This window comes from Diorhabda sublineata, chromosome X, assembly GCF_026230105.1.
Source record: "Diorhabda sublineata isolate icDioSubl1.1 chromosome X, icDioSubl1.1, whole genome shotgun sequence".
Classification (NCBI taxonomy): domain Eukaryota; kingdom Metazoa; phylum Arthropoda; class Insecta; order Coleoptera; family Chrysomelidae; genus Diorhabda; species Diorhabda sublineata.
Window position 1 is genome coordinate 20,151,455 of NC_079485.1, and position 20,797 is coordinate 20,172,251.

Here is a 20,797-nt window from a genome sequence, read left to right on the forward strand (position 1 = left end):
AAATCTTATGAAAACAATTTATTCTATATATAATTTAAATCACAATTTGTAATGTAAAAATAATAAAAATTAACTCACAAGGAAATATCTATTTTCACAATAAAAAATGTTACAATAAATGGTATGTTTGTATAAATATGTTACATATACATATAAGTGGAGGTCAGATCATATCTCGAACACATTCAGTATCAAGTTCCTGTATGAGGCATCTCATAAACGCCATCTCTTTACGTGCGTTGTCAAACATGGTACGAGGGTCACTAGCCATGCATCTTAAGCAGTTTGGGGCAAAGACCATGGCTAAATTAGAGGCATCCATTTTGGTGTGCTGTATGACCTCAGGTTTATTAAAGGTTTGCAGAAACCTAATGAGATAGCATAATACAAGCCTATGAAGAGTGGGTAGTCGAAGAACTAGATCACACGCGCGTCGAGGAGTCATGGGTTCAGCTACACATTCAGGATATAACGAATCAGGAATTAAGGGTTCATATAACTCACGCAACCATAGTTTGAGAAGATTTGCAGGTACGTGCGCGTCACTTGGCTCGCTTATTTCCCACGCATCCATTTGCGCTTTCAATCGATTTACTTCATCTACGTCCGCTGATACACGAAAAATTCCTTCAGTAGTCAACCCTTGCAGCTTTAGAACTTGTTGGGAAAGTTCTACTTGAGGCCATGGCAATCTTCGGTTTGGCCATCGATTTGCTTGAAGCTGCATAACTTCCCGCAACGTGTTTCCAAATAAACTCGAATGGAATATCTGCTTTCGAGCGGCTTCAATATCATCTAATTGAGGACGCCGAGCAGTTCGTTTACCACCTGCACCTATTCTCTCTAATCTTTGGCACGCCACTGTTGCATAATGGTTTACCTAAAATGCAATTAACAATATTTCATGAGAATGAAATTAAAATATTACAAATCAGTTTTACAGGATATTGTCATATCTTATACAAAATGACAATATTAAATAATATTCATAAACATAAATAAATTGGAGTTTATAAAGAAAAAGGCAATGGAGCAACATTTTATCAAATAGAAATGAATTCCTTATAGTATATTGGCGTTTCTACCGGGATGTTAGGGGCAAAATCCAAGCTTTATATCTCTCAAATATGTAGAGATACTTGCTAATGTAAAGCTGTCTAGTACATCCGAAGACACATTATTCATGTACCTTCACTATCAGAAACAATAGAACAAGTAAAAAACGAATCATGTTACAAAATGTGTGCAACGAATTGAAACACCACCCGGCCATGGGACCAAAGGGGCACACAGATCATTTATAGTGTAAACATTGGAGATTGAATATTTTATAGGTATTTTCACATATCAATCATACTTTTGAGTCTCATTCTTTTGAATGAATCATAATATTAGGGCAGTATATAATTCTTCTGATTACTCTGAAAACAAAAAAAAAGGTACGGTAGAAGGTACGAATAAACAAAACTATTCATTGACTCTGGATGTGAGACCTTTTTGATTTTTCCCTTCCAACAAAAAATAATAAGTAAAGCAAAAAAATCGTGATTTATAAATACTTAGTCATGTACAAATCTGAACAGTTAAAATAAAATAATTCTTATACATATATAATGTCTCAGTACTTAATCAAAAATTAACATATTGGACAAAATATTTTATTTACTAAATTAATATATGAATATCTGAAAAAAAAACAAAATAACTGCATATTTCTCTATTACAAAAAAATTATTAATAATTCTAGCAATTTTCATTAAAAAGCTAAATTACTATAAAAATTTTCCATATCGGAAAATTTCTCTCCCCACATCACTAATTTCAACAAATGAAGAAAATAAGGAGTGAATATTTGGTACATATAATTGGATGATCAAATTTTTGGAAATTATGAATTAAAATGTACTACAATCTATATTTCAGATAATAACCTACATATCAAAATTCTTAACTCTAACCTGAAATTTATGTTCATCAGAACTACTTACTTTAGTTTCTAATAGCTCATCCCTGTAGTTTTTCCTCCATATACCAGAAAAATTCAGCAAATTAAATATAATTTGGGAGCTATTAATATAATTTAAGATTTGCTTGTAGATAGCGATGATAAAGTAAGTTGAAAATAAAGATCTAACTGAATCTACCTGTTATATTGAAAATAATAGACATGTCTACAAATAGATAGATTAAAGAATAAAACAATTGTGAATCTTGTCAAACACATTTATCATTTAATTATTCAAAAATAAAAACAAGTTACGACTAGTTAAATGATATATCCACGGAAAGAATAGATTCATTATGAAAAACTATCAGATTAGTAAAACTTGTTGAAATAAACTAATAATGTTTAAGTACAATCCAACAGTTTCTTAAATTTGTAATATATTGAGTCTTATCTAAGCAAAATTCTGGGAGTTTGAAGTAACTCTCAAAGTTTAATATGCCTTTGCAATTACATTAATTATAAGAATCTATTAGAGCTTTGTTAATAACAGAAAATATAACTTACTTGAACGTGTATTGGCCATCTATTTACATCAGGGAAAACTCTAGAGAATGTAGGATCTCTATGTCTATTAAGGTATCCTAAGAGTGCTGGCTGAAATACTGGACTAGGAGGGACAAATGCAAGGGCTATTGTAAGTAGTTCCCAACCCCTCACTAATGAATCCTTTCTAGGATTTTCAGTAGTTTGTCTGCACAATTGTACAAAAAGTTCATCTCTAAGTAGAGCCTGCATATGTGCAGCACCCAATATTTCCATTAAAAGGGAATTTAAAGAAATACCAGGTCTTGCTTTCCTATCACCCATATACATTTGTACTTGACGGAACATATCTAATGCTTGACGAGCTACAGGTTTACTAGATGCTAATAAAGGTCTCTGAAGACTCCTTGCTGACCAACTAAGTAAATCTCTGACACTAGCTTTTCTCCTAAATAAACCTCTACCACCTAAATTGAGATTGTCAACAGCAAATTTTTCCATATCCGCTTCTCTTTCTGGTTGTAAAGGAGGTTCAGCTAATGGTTTTAAGAGGGGCACTGTGGGTCTTTCCTTTATTTCTCTATCTCTTGGTTCTGTACTAGCTGCTGTAGGAAGATTCAAATACTCAGCAGGTCTATGTGAAAAACGATGGGGTAAGAAACTACCTTCTGATTGATCAGAATCTTCATTGTCAGGTTCATGACCAGTTAGAGATTCACTACCACTATCAGAATGATCGCTATCAGAATCACGGCTATTGTTGAGTAAAAAATGCTCCAATGGTAGGAGCTGAGAATCATGCCAATTTGAGTATAAGGGCGCTTCAGCTCCCCTCTGACTGAAACTGCTACTCCTACATAAATCACTAGGTTTACGTCTCAGCTGTGGAGTACTTGCTGATAAACTGAGTACTTGTCCACGTTCTGTAAGATGTCCAGTTTGTGTTGATTGATGATTGGTTGCAGTTGGAGTACAATCTGTATTATGTTTCAAAGTTTGTAACTTGGCTAGAGGTATAATATCGCAATTGGTAGGTTTATGCCATACTGTTCTTTGTGATGTAGCATTATAATAGTAGAATCTAGCTGTATTTTGATCGAAAAGTTCCCACCACTGGTTCGAATCTGTTCGTTTGACAGGTACACCTTCTGGAGGATCCCACACACATTCTCCTGTAGCCAGATTGGCATACATATGTTCTTGTGTCCTGGGCTCGATTATTTCCACCCATTCCACCCTAAAAGAAGGTAAATTTTAATAAATATGGGGTGTGTCGATTAAATATTGATTGAATACCTGTTGTACGAATTAGAAGCCATTCTATAACATTTTCAATAGGACTTGGATACTCGAATATATTGATATGTTGAGAATCATTTTGATACAGTATTATTATCTATACCCTCCACCATCATAACTTTGATGAATGAAGTAATCCAAAAAACCATAATAAAAACAAACCAGAACCCAGAACCATTACTAGCCCGTATGCGCCATTGTTTATTTTACTGCCAACCGTACAACCTAGATTCTATTTTCCCCTAAAAAAACATAAACAAAATGACGTATCTATTCGCGCTAGAATACAAAATTAGCCTGAACTATTTTCAATGATACAATTCCTAATAAACCAATGATCTCATTTTAAATTTCAGTAATTAGTCTAAAATGTGAATACTTGTTAATTTCATAATTACATATTTCTCTTAATATTACGCATTCTGTGCTTTACGTATCTATTTAATTTTTAGACATGCTTATTCAAATAACTTGAATGGTTTATTTGTAATAGATTTTTTTAATAGTTAATCTCCTAGGCTGGAATTTGTATTATATCACGAAATAATTAAAATTGAATGACTGAAGAGTTAAATGCATGTTCTCAACACAGATTAAATTGAACATAACATCAAGCATGTTCAACTAAAATTTAACCAGTGGTATCTTGGTACATTACTGCTTTCAAAGCCCTAGCTGGATATCTAGCCACATCATTTACTTGGTATGTTATGGAATCTTTTTTTTCACGATTAAAAATAAATAGCATTGTGTAGCTTTAGAATCCATATTATATTCTATTAGCCATTTTGACTACAAAGCAAAACGGAATACATACCTATTTTTTTGAGCTTTCAGTACTCTCATTCTTATTTTTGATTTGTGTAAACTGACAATTGACAGTAGTCGTGCGTTGTAATGTAACTGGTTAAATGTTAAAGACCGTGCTGGTTAACAATTAATTAAATGTGACGTAACAAATAGTATCTTAAGTAAAATCTTGAAAACGCGTATCTATTTCTCTGCAACCATAATTTTAATAGAGGTGTTTGATAGATCAGTCAAAAGTTGATGTTATGTCAATCAGTCAATTGAATGGCATAAGGAACGTATAGAACAAGGAGAATTGATAAAGTGACTAAATAATGGAAATGTGAGGTATTGTAAACGAAAGATGTTCAATAAAATGTTTTATATTTAAACATAATATTAAGAACGATTGAAGATAGTGCATTTCTGTCATAATTTGGAGAGAATTATGATGGATAAAGTTGTGTTTTCTTCAAAATGGTGGGTGTTTGTTTTTGGGTTAACATAATAGTTCTGCTGAGTTTATGTTTAGCTAAACCAAAAGACTGCCCCAAGTTATGTTCATGTCGGGGTTCATATGTCGATTGTGGATCCAAAAATTTCGAAAGCATTCCACCTAACATACCTACATGGACAACACATTTGTAAGTTGTTTTATGATTACAATTTTGTTTTTTAACTTTGTGCATTTTTTTAAGAAAACTACTAAACAATTCAATAAAGAAACTTAATGATGTCAACTGGAAACATCTCTCAGAATTGAAGGAACTGATTTTAAATAAAAATCTCATTGTAACTATTCCAAAAGATGTATTCCAATACCAAACACAGCTTAAGATACTGTGAGTATTATTTATTGATTTAGTGATATGTAGTATAGTATATTGCGAGAATGACTGCCTAAAATATTTAATTAGAAAGGTGTTTGAGATATAGCACATTTATCATAACTTTATCATATTACCTATTTATGAATAAATAACACTTTAATAACCTTGTGTATAATGGTTTTCAAGGAATTATTTTAATAGACTTACACATACAAGGGTAAAAAGCTTATTTATAGGTATATTTAGGTAAACTAGTATGTTCTGTCTCTTTAAAAGGTATTAGTTTCAAGTCATGGTATTCTTTTAAAGCCTTCTATTAAATCCTATTCCATTATTGAGCCTAATCTGCAAGATAATTGGTTTTTGTAAATAGTTTAATTGCTGATAAGATCATCACAGCTCCAATTCCAATGTTTTATTATTTTATAAATACAATTTTTATAATATATTGGAAGTGGTTAAAAATCATTATAAAACAAAAAAACATGAAATACTTATATTCGTCTTTAGCTCTAATTTACTGAAGAGTTTTCATTAATACCATATCCATTCGAATTTACTTTCTACACATTATATAAATCTATAAGAGGAAATGCCAAAATAAAATTTTTGTAAAGCATGATTTTAGTAAACAGCAACTTTCAAAATTAGATTTAATTTTTAATATCAATTGGAATTATAATGAAACTCATCGTGACAGGTAATGGCCATTATTCTCTTCAATTATGAGAGCATAGTTAGATCAGAGCTTCACCCAACTGTAATTTTTTAATTTTACAAAGAAAAATGTGCCAGCTTTCTTCTTTATGATGACAAGATCTTATGCTGCTTTTGATTTGCGAGCTTAAGCTTTCCTGTCTTTTTACATTTGACTTATCACAATGCAACTAAAAGGGAAACATTTAGGCACCATTCCTGATATTGAGAAGACCACAACAGAGCAAATGAAGGCCATTAGTAAGAAAGTTTTCCTGAAATGTTTTCATTCGTGTATACAATGTTGGTATAAGTGTGTTGATAGTGGAGATCATTATTTGAAAGAGATTGATTTAATGTAAAAAAATTCATTGTACTTATTGATTACACCTCATATAATAATTAATAACCAGTATATAGACAAAAGTTCTAATATATCCATACATATGAAACAAGTAAATTAACGCCAATTTCCCTAATAATTGGATGGTGTTATGCAAAAACGACTCAACCCACAAAAACCTGATTTTCAGATAATGGGCTTTAAAGTCAACAAACTCTGGCAAGTCATGAGCTCTATATCAATATACCAATGATATGTTACCATGAATGCAATATTTAAACTTATTTTCTCATGTGTTTTTCAATAAAAAATTTCAAGTGTTTCTGTATAAAAAAAATAAAAATGTTGGATGAATGCTTTTTGCTTAAAAGGTTATTAAGGAATGGAGGGTTAAAAAAATAAGGTAACCCACATTATTAATGATGAATCATGTGTTTTATTGATAAAAAAATGCTGTACAAAAAAATCAGTCTTTCAGAAATAATTAAAATTGTTTAAAAGATATTAATCCTCATCTTCATCAATGTCAAAGTCCACATTTGAAACTCCAAAACCGTCAACATCATCTGAAAATTCCCCCTGTTGAGCAGTTCTCAAGAAATTATAAAAATATTTTAATTCTTGTGGTACTAGCTTCAAAATTTCTTTGAGGTCTTTGATCTTTTCTTTTGACAGTGGTTTACCCGTTGGCCATAAGGAATCCAACTGTATATCTTTAAAGGACTTGTGTTGTCGACCTTTCTTCTTTTTTTCTATATCTATTATCTGCACGTTTCCTTCTGTTGTGTTAGTTTTCATGTAGAGCTTGAAGGGCTCACTTTTCAAAATTTTGATCTCATGGGTCTTCAGCCAACTCACTTTATCTTTGTTTGAATCAAATTTTCTGTTTGTAGTATTTTCCAATAAATTGTGAATTGAAACCATTTCTTGTCTTTCTATTTTGTTAACAACAAATTTATTTTTCCTCCTACACTCCTTCATAACATTAATGTAGTCTAGGTGTAGGCGCTGTTGGATTTTTAAAGAGAGCTCAACATCTCCAAACTCTGAATCGTTAGGCCGAAAGCAAGAATCTTAGAGTGATGGATTCAAGAGAAGGATGGTTATGCAATGTGTGCATCATTAATAGTGCTAGGTTTATACTGCGGTTTTGACCACCGCATGAATCGGACCATAGAATCAAGTGATTGACAGGTGGATTGACATGTTCTATTATATATTTTCTTAGACAAGATCCCACCTCTTGGGTTCCTCTCCCAGCTTCATTTTCAAGCCAAACATTGAAGATACCCTTTCCTGTGCTACCAACGTGGATGCCAAGGTTGTAGAAATTTAATTGCCGTTTATAATACACAATACCAGTTGGCAGTTTAGGTACTGGATGGGTTTTTTTCAGATCAAATGTTAAAGTTTCCAGTTCAGGGTTCTCTTTAGCAGATTCAAGATCTTTTTTCATTTGATCCCTCAAAGCCTCTGCTTTTTGAGTAGATTGGAATGCTCTTCTCTTAGGGAATCCGCCACCTCGCCTGTAAGGCCTTTAATTTGTGCGGTGAACTTATCACACTTCAAACAGGTGTCCTTTTTAGGTTTCTGGAAACGTAAATTGAAATTGACATAGAAATGTTTTTTGTAGGTAGAAAAACTTACTGGAAGCTCATTCTCTTTCATCGTGTTCTCATACAAGTTGTACATTTTTTGTAAGTTCAGTTCAGCACCCAGATAATGTGATTGTGTATCACGTCTGCAGTAATGAGATATGTACCTTGGAAATGAATCAATATGATCCATAACTTTCTTCATTTTATTATCAGGAATTTTGTTTAATCCTCCACTTTTTGATCCCCTTAGGTCTTCTATCATATCTTCTCCCCTTTTCTTCAAAGCTATATCAATTCTCCTCTGATTGATTTTTAGTGTTTTCAGAAATGTTGTTTTGCACATCTCTTTGCCTTCCCAGTAGTATTTATGGGTATTCTTTCGTTTGGAGTTAACATTTTTTGTATAACATCTTTTCATTTTGATTTCTTTAACACACATGTTAATCATTGCGCATCTCCCAGCAAAAGTTCCTATTGACCAGAATTGGGTGAAAAGTTTCTTTCGACTCTCTTTATCAATAGTTTCAGTGCATTTCCTTTTACAAGCACAATAAAAATGTTCTTGGAACTGTTTTGGAGCAACAGTCCGTCCTTTAGAATTAATGTATTCTTCATTAATATTGCACTTTCTTTTTCTCTCATCTCTTGATCTCTTGATTCTGAAATTTTCTTTTCCGCCCACGTTTTTTTCTTCCTTTTGTTACTTCAGCAATTATTTCCTCATTTCCTTCATCATTTGGGTTATAGTCTGGTCTTCCATCGGCTTCTTGAAGTAGCGTGCCCTCATGATTTGGCATTTCGTCATCATTAGTTGTTGTGTCTGATCCAGAGGGAAGATATTCACTACCAGATTCAGAAAACAGTGGGACAAGGGATTCTATGTCTGAGTCTTCTTTATACTGTGGCCATTCAACCAGTTCATCTTGTATTCCTTTTTCTATTAACATGAACTCTCCATCTTTTTCTGTTTCATTATGGTTGAGGGCTTTTTCTTCTTCTATTCTAAAATTTTCACAACCATCGTCAATAACTTTGTCCATTTCGATTTTCACGTCATCACCGGCTCCATTCTCCAAGACTTTAGTTTTGTTTTGTTTCTCGAGCGCCAGGTTGACTAAAACTTTTCCTCTTGACAGCATCTGAAAATAAATATATAGAAATAATAATGGGCTAAAATAGTAGACAATATAAAAAATTAAAAATCCTCAAATTTGACTTTTTTTGCCTAAGATTCATATTGAATATTTAGCAATAACCATTTAACTCACACAGCTATCTGTTACAGAGCCTGTGTACTGCTTGTATAAATTTTAGCAATAAGCATTTATTCCACAGGATACATCAAAATATTCCACATTGTACAATGTAAACAAATTAGCAATAAACATTTAAGCCTCCAAGATTTTCCTATTTTTTTGTATGAAATACATATTGGTAATTTAGCAGTAACCATTCAACCCACGTGATTAACTCATATAGACTACATTCCACGCGTATAAAATTTAACGATAGGCATTTAAACCACATAAATCATTCCATACACACAATCTTGGGGTTAATCATGAACATTTCAACCTTAAACGTAATTTTAACTTGATAGTAAATCCTGTGAAAAGACTGATCAAATCAAAAAATCACCTTGAAAAATAATTGTTAGGTTTTGAAAAGTTCATACAACTCAAAAAGTACAGTAATCAATTATTTGTTGGCTTACCTTTATTAACAATATTCAGACTCAGACGATTATTTTCACTTTGAAGTTGGTTCAAAATCACTTGTAACAATCACAACAACACAACAAACCCTCTCCCTTCTGCTTGATTGATTGGACAGATGAATCGAGAACCAATTCCTTTGAACTTTTCTTGTAAACGATTCTAGAAAAAGAACAGAATAAATTCATCGATTCTACCGATCGACTCTTGGATCTCGTGTTTGCAACAAATCCCCCCGCCTTCTTTTGATAATGGTGATTTAGTTTAATTTTTTCTCAATATTTTAAATTATTACCTTATAAATTATAAACAATAAACGTTCAATGTTTTCAGTAAATAGTTCAATTCATTTTGAGGAGTGGATCGAAACTGAATCGTTCACTTAAACGAATCGTTTTGCCAGCCCCTAGTGGGTATGTAGGTGGATACATTTGGTTGAGTGTTGCAAAATAGCTTACAAACATCAAACTGTTGGATGAGTGTTTTGCAGCTTCACTCAGTGGTGTTTTTTACTTAATGGTATATTGAAGATTCAAGGATTGTGGGTTAAAATGTTATCTGTATTAGTGAAATGCTGATAGGGCTTAAATCATTTTTGCTTAATGTAGAAAGCAACATATTTTACCATCAGAGTAGGATAACTAATTTTTTTATGTTTTGTGGGTTAACTCCTTTTTGCATAATACCATCCAATTCTACATCACAGTTAGAGGAATTAAATCATGTAGATATCTCCAGTATCTCTGTTTTCCCATTCACTATCCTTTTCTTGAAAAGTACTAAATTTGTAATTATTCACATTTTTTAAAGCATCTATGTTGGTTATTCATTTTGAGTTCTTTACAGAAATATGTCAGTTGCCAGTATATCAGAGAATCAAAAGCTTTTTGTGTAGTTAAATGAATTGTAACAGTTCAGGAATTAGTTTTTTCCAGTGGATATTAATCAAAATATACAATCAATTCTAATAATGAAAACAAACTGAAATTTTTTTTTCAAGAAAAGAGTTTGGGCTCTGTTGAGTAAGAGTAAAATTTTCTACTCAGACAGTACTACCATGACAATATGATTACATGTATTTTCATATTTATTATTTTTAATAGTATTAGAGGTATTGAATATATCTATAAATAAGCCATAATCATATAATAAAAGATAAAGTAGGTAACATAATATAGATATATCAATTTAATTTGTATATTCAATCCTTGTTATTATGATAATAAAAACTGTCATTGTTTAAAATTATATATACAGTGCTTTTCAGATAAAAGTATCCACCTTTAATAACTTTTGTAATACTGGTATTTAGAAAAAATCCAAAAACACGTCAATTTATGTTGGAAGGGGCAAGCATTATGGCTTATTTAAACTTACTGGAAAAGCCACCCCCTCACCCCTAGCAGCATCCCCTTTATTTTTTTAAATTACTTTTCATATTTTTTATGTAAAATTTGGATACTCCTCTTTGAGCTGATTTCAAAAATGTATAATACTTGTAGGTTGAAGTGGTTAGTTTATGAGATAAACAATTTTTCTTTTAAGATCACAAATTTTACTTATTATTTACTTTCACCTTATTTGCCTGTACTAAAATGGGTTGTACAACAGTTCAAACTCTTTAATCTTTTTAACTGTGCTATTTATTATGAAGTTACAATAAGTGTTCAAAATGAGTACCATTCACTTCCATACAATGGTATAATCTATTTTGAAATGCCTCTCTGACATTGCTTAATACGGCTGGATTTAATTGTCGACATTCATTTCCTATCCTCTCTCGTAAATCATCCAGAGATTTTGGTTGGGTAGCATAAACTTTTGTTTTTAAATACCCCCATAAAAAGAAGTCTAGGGGTGTTAAATCCGGTGACCTAGGTGGCCACTCCATCATCTGCCCCCTTCTACCTATCCAACGAGCGGGGAATGTTTCGTTTAAAAATTGTCGGACAGGCATAGCATAGTGTGGGGGAGCTCCGTCTTGTTGAAATACCAGTAAATCTTCGGAAAGGTTATCATCATTTTCTATTATTGTTGTAATACGTGGGTCAACCCCTTCCCTGAGTAACTCAAGATATGATTCACCATTTAAATTTCCGTTGATGAAGAAAGGTCCAACAATGTGGTCACCTAGGATACCACACCAAACGTTTAACTTTTGGGGATGTTGTGTATGGAATTCACGCATAATATGTGGATCACTTTCAGCCCAATATCTACAATTATGCCTACTTACTAAGCCATTTAATGACCATGAGCATTCATCAGAAAAGCAAATATTGTTTAACAATTGTGGATTGTTATTGATAATTTGCGTCATTGATTCGCAAAACTCTAGACGACGATCAAAATCATCTTCATTCGACTCGTGCACCAACTTAACTTTGTATGGGTGGTACTTGAATTTATGTAGAACTCGGAAAACTGTAGAAGATGAAACACCGATCGCTCTACTTATTGTTGACAACGATTGGGGTTGTTGAGCCTCTAAGCTGACTTGCCCTAAAATTGCCACTTGGATTGCTTCGTTATTTACGAGTCCCTCTCGCTTATGCACTTTATTGCAAACAGACCCTGTTGTGGTAAATTTCTCCATCAGTTGAATTACATACTTATGAGTTGCATGTCTTCCGTCATGTAATTCGTTAAATATTCTAGCAGCAGCTCTTGCACAATTATTATTTTGGTAGTATAAACCTACAATTTCAATTCTTTCTTGCAAAGAGTAAACCATTTCAGAGAAACAAAATAAATAATGTATCAAATTACACTATCAATAGTGACTACAAATTCTAGTTGACAATGTCAAACTTTAATAAAAAGTAGAGTTTTTTGTTGTTTGGATTTTTTAAGTAGAATAAATAGCATAGTTAAAAAGATTAAAGAGTTTGAACTGTTGTACAACCCATTTTAGTACAGGCAAATAAGGTGAAAGTAAATAATAAGTAAAATTTGTGCTCTTAAAAGAAAAATTGTTTATCTCATAAACTAACCACTTTAACCTACAAGTATTATACATTTTTGAAATCAGCTCAAAGAGGAGTATCCAAATTTTACATAAAAAATATGAAAAGTAATTTAAAAAAATAAAGGGGATGCTGCTAGGGGTGAGGGGGTGGCTTTTCCAGTAAGTTTAAATAAGCCATAATGCTTGCCCCTTCCAACATAAATTGACGTGTTTTTGGATTTTTTCTAAATACCAGTATTACAAAAGTTATTAAAGGTGGATACTTTTATCTGAAAAGCACTGTATATATATATATATATATATATATATATATATATATATATATATAAATTTCTTTAATTTCTTATTTATTAGAACTTTTAATATATTAATGCATCTAAATGTTCTTGATTTTAAGTCTCTTCTGTTTTAAAATTAGTTTTTTTTAAAAAGAAAGATAAATTTTGACATTTTAACTTATTTTAAGTCTTTATCAAAACAAAATATAATATTGATACTGACAATTTGGTTATTTATATTGATTTATAGATCACCTTCATCATGAATATCAAAATAAAGATGAAATCAACTTTGTTCTAATAAGAAAAATTAATTTTTCCTTGGTCCCTATATATCAAATATATAGTAGTAATCAGTAGTTTTATTAGAAGTTACAAAATAGAGCTATAAATTTTACTTAAATTATTTAGATCTTATTTATCATTTATAGCTTTTTTGTTCTTATGATTGTGAACCATTTCTAAAAATTCCCTTTTTCCTGTAGTAGATTCCATTTCAAGAATTTTTGAATCTTTATAATTGAATTTATGTCTTTTTGATAATTCATGGTTCGTTAATGCAGTTCTATTTTTTAATATCATATTTATTGAAATAAAATAAAATAAAACATTTTTCCTTACCATATGTACAAGGACTTTCCCAATAATTATCAAATTATTTCAATAAATATGATATTAGTATAAGTCATAAAGGACATAATACATTATCCAAATATTTCACTTAATTAAAATCTAAAACACTAAAAAACAAAAGAAGCAATATTATATATCATGTGCCTTGTACTAATTGTGACGCTGTCTACATAGAGCAAACCTCTCAGTATTTAGAAAATAGACTAAGAGGTTATCAATACGATAAATGAGAGAAGAGAAGATCTAAATAATTTATAGCTCTATTTTGTAACTTCTAATAAAACTACAAATAATTTAATTGATTACTACTATATATTTGATATATAAGGACCAAGGAAAAATTAATTTTTCTTATTAGAACAAAGTTCTATGTTGATTTCATCTTTATTTTGCTATTCATGATGAAGGTGATCTATAAATCAATATAAATAAGCAAATTGTCAGTGTCAATATCATATTTTGATAAAGACTTAAAGAAAAGTCGAAACGTAAAAATTTATCATTTTTTTAAAAATTATCAAAAAATAAACTAATTTTAAAACAGAAGAGACCTAAAATCAAAAACATTTATATATATATATATATATATATATATATATATATAGATTTCAAAAATAAATATTCAGATTTAAAAATTGATTTTTGAAACTGATGTATTTAATGTTTGTAAAAATAAACGACGAAATTTAAAACGCAGGTCTTAACTGATTAATTCCCAAACGATGAATACATAAGTACAAAGTACACTTTGGTTTTTAATTTTGCCACAATCCCACTACGTAAACGCTTAGATATGTGCTCTCTATTTAATATATATTCATTCCGCACAATGTATATATAAATATTTACATATGTTTCTTCATTTTCCCATATTTCCCATTTTTATATATAAATTAATCATATGAGTACAATTTTTTGTTACAGGGAATTAAATCGTAACCAAATCCAAGTTATAGAGGCTTTAAATTTCAAGTGTTTAGGAAATTTGAGTACATTGAAATTGAAAAGAAACCGTATAATGGAACTGAAAGATGGATCATTTTATGGACTAACCAAAATTGACAAATTGTGGGTATTATTTGTACATGCCAATGTATACATATTGTTTTATGTAATTTTTTATATTTCAATTCTATTTCTGTATTAGAAAATCATAGACTTTCAATATCGTAGATTACTGGATTTCAATTCATTAAAAATTATTTCTAAAAGCTGGTTATATGGATTAGAAGCATTGAGGGCATTATCCATAAGTCATAATTTCATTGAAAAAATTGAACAAGATTCATGGGAATTTTGTAAGACTTTGGAGATACTGTGAGTATTCAAATATTGTTTTTAATATAAATTTTATAATATACTTCTTGTTCCAGTGATTTGTCTTTTAATAATCTGACATCCATAGAATCTGAGACTTTCAAAAATCTTGGTAACCTTCAAAAACTTTTACTTAATAACAATCAAATAGCTGTAATTACAGACAAAGCATTTATTCATTTGCCAAAGTTGAAAACTCTGTGAGTATAAATTATACCTACTTGTTTTTGTTGCTGAAATATTCATAAAAACCAGTTTTTATTTAGTATCTAAAATTTAATTGAATGTTTCATAATTATTTTAGAAACCTAAGTAACAATAAAATTTTTTGGACTGTAGAAGATGCTAATGGAATATTTAAGGGGCTAAATTCGTTGATAAAATTCAATCTAGCGGGTAATTATATTAAATCAATAAATGCAGATGCATTTGTTGGTTTAAAAAATGTCACATATCTTGATTTATCTAACAACAATATAAGTTCCATTCAGAATAATACATTTGCCGAGCTACCACTTCTTAAGGTAAGAATATGTAATACTTAGTCTAATATCCAAAAGGTTACATAATAAGAGGAAGCACTATCCACCCTATATTAATCTGAGGAACAAATTTCTAGATTCTTTTACAAAAGAAGATTGCAAAAATTTACAATATCTAAAATATAAAGTTTGTTTTTCACAAGATGTTCGAATTTCTTTTGGTTTCCATACAAAACTATATAATAAAGCTTTAAAAGTTTTTGCACATATGTCTTGGTTTATTTGTCAACATTCCATATTAAGACACTGATATAATTCATATTTCAATTTCAACTGAGTGACATTTTAGTTTTAATATATCTCCATAAAGTAGTTCAGCAGGGGTAATCTGAGTTATTTAGATGACCATTTTGACAAGTCCGCTTATGTTAAAAAATTACTGTAGCTTGAGAATGTAGTGCCTAATTTTGTTAAAATGACAACAAAACTTCTGAAATTCGTGGTGTTATTTTAGAATAAACAGCATCTGTGAGTAATTGTATAAAACTATTTAAATGTTAGAGCCTGAAACTCATAAACTACATGTGAGTCATTTTTTGACCAGTGTTTACTACATTATTTAGTTTCAACGAACGTTTTTTAGAGAGGCACATAATATTATAAAATATGTCTGGATTAACATTATTTTTGTAAGGATGGAACTTGTGTTTATATAAAATTTTGAAAACGTTGAGAGAAAAAGGCTGCACTGGGAATTTGTGATATTGGTTGATGTTCTTGTTTCTAAAGTTGTCTTATAATGGTTACTTCTATATTCTCCTTGTTATTGATGGTTTTAAAAGGTAACTAATTTTGTTTCTGAAAACTCCTAAGATAAGCAGCATTGATTAGTTGTGACTCTTGATTTTCTATGGGCAAAATATATACCATATTCACAGTTGATGTATTAAGTATGAGTGACCATTCATAGATAAACTAACCTACCCATTTTATATTACATTATAAAACGTCAAACCTCAGTTTTCATTCACTGTTTTTGCTGAAATCGAAACATTGAGTAGATTTGGGAAAGTGTACAAACATGAAACTGAAATTATCCATAATTTCCAAACAATTACTTCACTTTAGGTAAAGTAATTACACATTTTTGGAATGTTTTTGTGGGAGAATCGAAAAATGAAATAATGTACACAGTGTTTATAAAAATGACTGGTGAGATCATATGGTGGAGGGGCAAGATATAATCAGTAGATATGGTCAAAAATATTTCCCTATCTACATGATTTTCATGTGTTTTTCTACTTTTTTGTAAAAGTACTCTCAGATTTATATAAGGGGATTAGTTTATCACTCTGTATACGACCCGAAGTTATTTATAATAAAAAAAAATGTACTTTGTAGCAATACAATATCAATGTGCTGTGAAATTATATAATTTCCCAACTTGTTCTGAAATTATTATTAAGAACTTATTATTAACAAGTCACCCTTGCTCAAATATGTTTCCAATTTTTAGGAGTTGATGTTAAATACTACTAGCCTCTTCTGTGATTGTACATTGAAGTGGTTTATGGATTGGCTCAATTTGAAGCAAATGAAAGTTGAAGCCACTATTTGTCTTTATCCTGATTGGTTGAGAGGACAGTCCCTACTAGAAGTCACTAGAAATTTAACATGTGGTATATCTTCAATTTTTTTTCTTTTCAAACCTTTTTTATATATTTTTTTTTGATAAATTATCTCGATTTTAGGTCTCCTTTAATTGAAAATTAGGTTAAAAAACAGATAAAATCTTGACGTTTCGACTTAATAATATATCAAATATCGAAATAACAATCTAATTATTTGAAAAATATTTTAAGGAACAGTTTATTTTATAACAAATAAATACTTTATCAAAACCACATTGGATTTCAAAGATAAATCAAAAATATCCAAATTTTTGATGAATATGTATTTATCTCTTTAGACGTAGTTTCTTTATATAAAAATATTCGTATTAAACTTATATTGATAAAAAATTGGACAAAAAACACTGACATACATCAAAACAAATATATCAAGTCTATTGAACTTGATATATTACACTTACAAAGCATACTACATAGATCATTTGAGAATGAAGTATATGAACAGATTGATGGTTGGGCTATGAGAAAAATCCATATCGAGTGTTATAGCACAATCAGTAATAGAAGGTCTTGAGGAAACTGTCTCAAGCAAACTTAACATAAATATTCCATCATTTTTCTATTATGTAGATGAGTGCATTACTGCTGTACCGAAAAATGAAATTGAAAATATAGGAAAAAAATTTAATTCTTATCATTAAACACTCAATTCACACTTGAGATTGAACATAATAATAAAATAAATTTTTTTAATGTTACATTATATGAAATTAAAATAGAATGGTATACAAAACCAACTTGGTCCTCGAGATATTAAAACTGCAATTCATGACATCCTATGTCACAAAAGAGATCAGTAATTATTAATTTGGCTGATAGATCTATCCAAATATCAGATCCTGAATTTAGATTTAGCTATTACAAAAACAAAAGCTGGATAAAGAGAAAATAATAATCCTGAGAAAATAATAAATCACATATTTAAAAGAAGGATAAACAAATACTATAATCAATTAAGAAACAACAGTTTACACATTGCCTTACAGTATGTTCAAGGACTTCCATAACAATTAGCAAATTATTTTAATAAATATAATATTAGAACAAGTCATAAACGATATAACACATCAAAATATTTTCCTGAAATGAAATCTAAAACACCTAAAAACAAAAGAAATAATATTGTGTATCGGGTATCTTTTAATGACTTTGTGACTGTTTACATAGGACAGACATCTCAATATTTGGAAAATAGATTAAAAAGTTATCAATATGATAAATAAAACTGCAATAACAAACCATGAGACCATCAAAAAACAAGCATTCCATTAAAGAACTTCAAAAATTCTTGAAACACTCAAATAAAAGAAAAAGATAATTTTTAGAAATGATTTACATAGAAATAAAACTATTTTTTTAAAATTTCAATGTAACTATGAATAATTTAATTGAATGTTGCTACTTATTTTACTACTTATAATAAAAATTAATTATTGTGGTTGGAAATGGATTTTTATTTTGATATTCATGTTGATTAATATAATTAGGAAAATGTTATAAATGTCATTGTTTCAGATGAGCTGCCAAAACCTCGGTTAATAGAAGAGCCAGAAGTAGCTATAATGGCTTTAAAAGGAGAAAACATAACCTTGAAATGTAAAGCAGTGTCAAGTTCTTCGGGTGCAATGACATTTGTATGGCGAAAAGATAATGTTGAAATTTTCAATCCAAATATTGAAGTTAAATCTAGACTATATTCTGATGGAAAATCTACAGAGACAACATCCCATCTTTACCTAACCAACATTGACCACAATCATGCTGGAAAGTATCAATGTGTTGTTTCTAATAGTTTTGGTACTACCTACTCTCAAAAGTCTGCAATATCTGTACTGGTATACCCTACTTTCAAAAAAGTACCGAAAAATGTGACAGTTCGAGCTGGAGAGACTGTGAAGTGGGAATGTGGAGCAAATGGAGAACCTCTGCCTGAAATAGCATGGCACAAAGATGGTGGAAATGATTTTCCAGCTGCCAGGGAACGTAGAATGCAGGTGATGCCATTGGATGATGTATTTTTCATTATAAATGCTAAACCTATCGACATGGGTACATATAGTTGTACAGCTCACAATGCTGCAGGAATTGTGTATGCTAATGCTACTTTAACAGTTGAAATTAAACCATCTTTCATTAAGAAAATGGTGGATAAGGAAGTATCTGCTGGTAAGTAGATTATAGCTTTATTTCGGTTTTTATTGTGGCTGAATATCTATCAATGATGCTTATGTTTTAGATTATAGTATGTGAGGACAAATAGATCATTTGATTTTTCTTATAGGATAATTCAATAATAAAAAAAATGAAATAAAACAATCTTCAATAATCAAATCTTTCATTATCATCCTTCATTAATGCTCTCATTATTAGAAAGATCTTTTAAAAATTAAGTTGCAGCACATCATTCATAAAATGAAATGAAATGAGAAATTATTTAAATAATATAAAACAACATAAAAACACAGTTTCTTATAATGTTTATTTATGTGTTGTTCATATACTATCATTAAAAAGTTCTCATTTATTTATAATGTAAAAAAGTAGCACCTAAGTTATTTCTGCAAGTTTCTTACCTAAGATGGAAGACTGTATATATCACTATTTCTTTCTATTTTTTCTGTTATTTGCCTCAACCAGTTTATCCTTGGTCTCTCTTTTTTCCCACCTTTTCCACATTTTAGTACTCGTTTAACCTATCTCTCTTCTGTCATTTTCCTATATGACCCATCTATCTTGTTGTATATCTCACTATTTCTTTCTATTTTTTCTGTTATTTGCCTCAACCAGTTTATCCTTGGTCTTTCTCTTTTTTCCCACCTTTTCCACATTTTAGTACTCGTTTAACCTATCTCTCTTCTGTCATTTTCCTATATGACCCATCTATCTTGTCTGTGCTTTGATTTTATGGGGTGCTTATACAATTCTGACTGTTATTTGTTTGCTTTTCTGTATACTCCATATTCTTTAATGCCTCAGTAAATCTTTCCAAGCATTTTACATTTCCATATTTTTAGTTTCTTTTGCTATTTTTGTTCATTCTACCGGTTTCACTTGTGTTAGTAACTCATAATCTTATTATTGTTTGGTACATTCTTATGTTAAGCTGTTCGGGATACATCTTTTGATTTTAACATTTTTGATATCATTCCTGCTGCTTTACTGCCTTTTTCTATTATTTTTCATATTTCCCATTTTTATCCCCTTTATTTGTGATAGTAACTCCCAAATGTTCGATTTGTTCCTCTTTTTCTATTCTTAACAATTATTTCCATTGCAATTTATAGTAATATCTGTTTTCTCATTGTCTTTTATTACCATGTATTTTGTTTTTCTCTCGTTGATCACTAGGCCATGTTCTCGTGCCTTCTTTTCCAGTAGCTTAAATATAATTTATGAAACACCATAACGTGGTTAAAAAATCCATAACAATGGAAGAAACTATGAACATCTGTTAAGAAACCACAAACAAATGTTGGGTTACATGATAGATTATTATATTTCTAATAAAAGAACTCTAATATTTTTGCCTAATCGCAGAAATTGTTGACTTTGTCTGCCAAAGAAATATCTCCATAGAATAACAATAAAAATGTGTTACAAAATTCAGGAGGGGATTGCCCATGGGTCTCTCCTATTACAAAATTTCCTTAGCACACCTTGTTTAGAA

The 20,797-nt window shown here is 30.2% G+C and overlaps 2 protein-coding genes across 2 annotated transcripts in view; one reads left to right on the forward strand and one right to left on the reverse strand.

The window, feature by feature from the left end:
• LOC130450975 (rho GTPase-activating protein 39) overlaps positions 1-20,797 on the reverse strand; it is a 24,425-nt gene continuing 3,628 nt past the window's right edge. The window contains exons 2-4 of the mRNA XM_056789740.1: positions 3,788-4,032; positions 2,513-3,728; positions 1-880 (exon numbers count right to left, since the gene is read on the reverse strand). Coding sequence (XP_056645718.1) covers positions 164-880; positions 2,513-3,728; positions 3,788-3,810 — 1,956 coding nt within the window. The 5' untranslated portion in view covers positions 3,811-4,032 and the 3' untranslated portion in view covers positions 1-163. The remainder of the gene's footprint in view (positions 881-2,512; positions 3,729-3,787; positions 4,033-20,797) is intronic.
• The window catches only part of LOC130450974 (leucine-rich repeats and immunoglobulin-like domains protein 2), a 24,984-nt gene continuing 8,794 nt past the window's right edge, over positions 4,608-20,797 (forward strand). The window contains exons 1-8 of the mRNA XM_056789738.1: positions 4,608-5,223; positions 5,278-5,421; positions 14,565-14,708; positions 14,814-14,957; positions 15,014-15,157; positions 15,262-15,481; positions 16,956-17,118; positions 18,646-19,296. Of these exons, the coding sequence (XP_056645716.1) occupies positions 5,057-5,223; positions 5,278-5,421; positions 14,565-14,708; positions 14,814-14,957; positions 15,014-15,157; positions 15,262-15,481; positions 16,956-17,118; positions 18,646-19,296 (1,777 nt within the window). The 5' untranslated portion in view covers positions 4,608-5,056. The remainder of the gene's footprint in view (positions 5,224-5,277; positions 5,422-14,564; positions 14,709-14,813; positions 14,958-15,013; positions 15,158-15,261; positions 15,482-16,955; positions 17,119-18,645; positions 19,297-20,797) is intronic.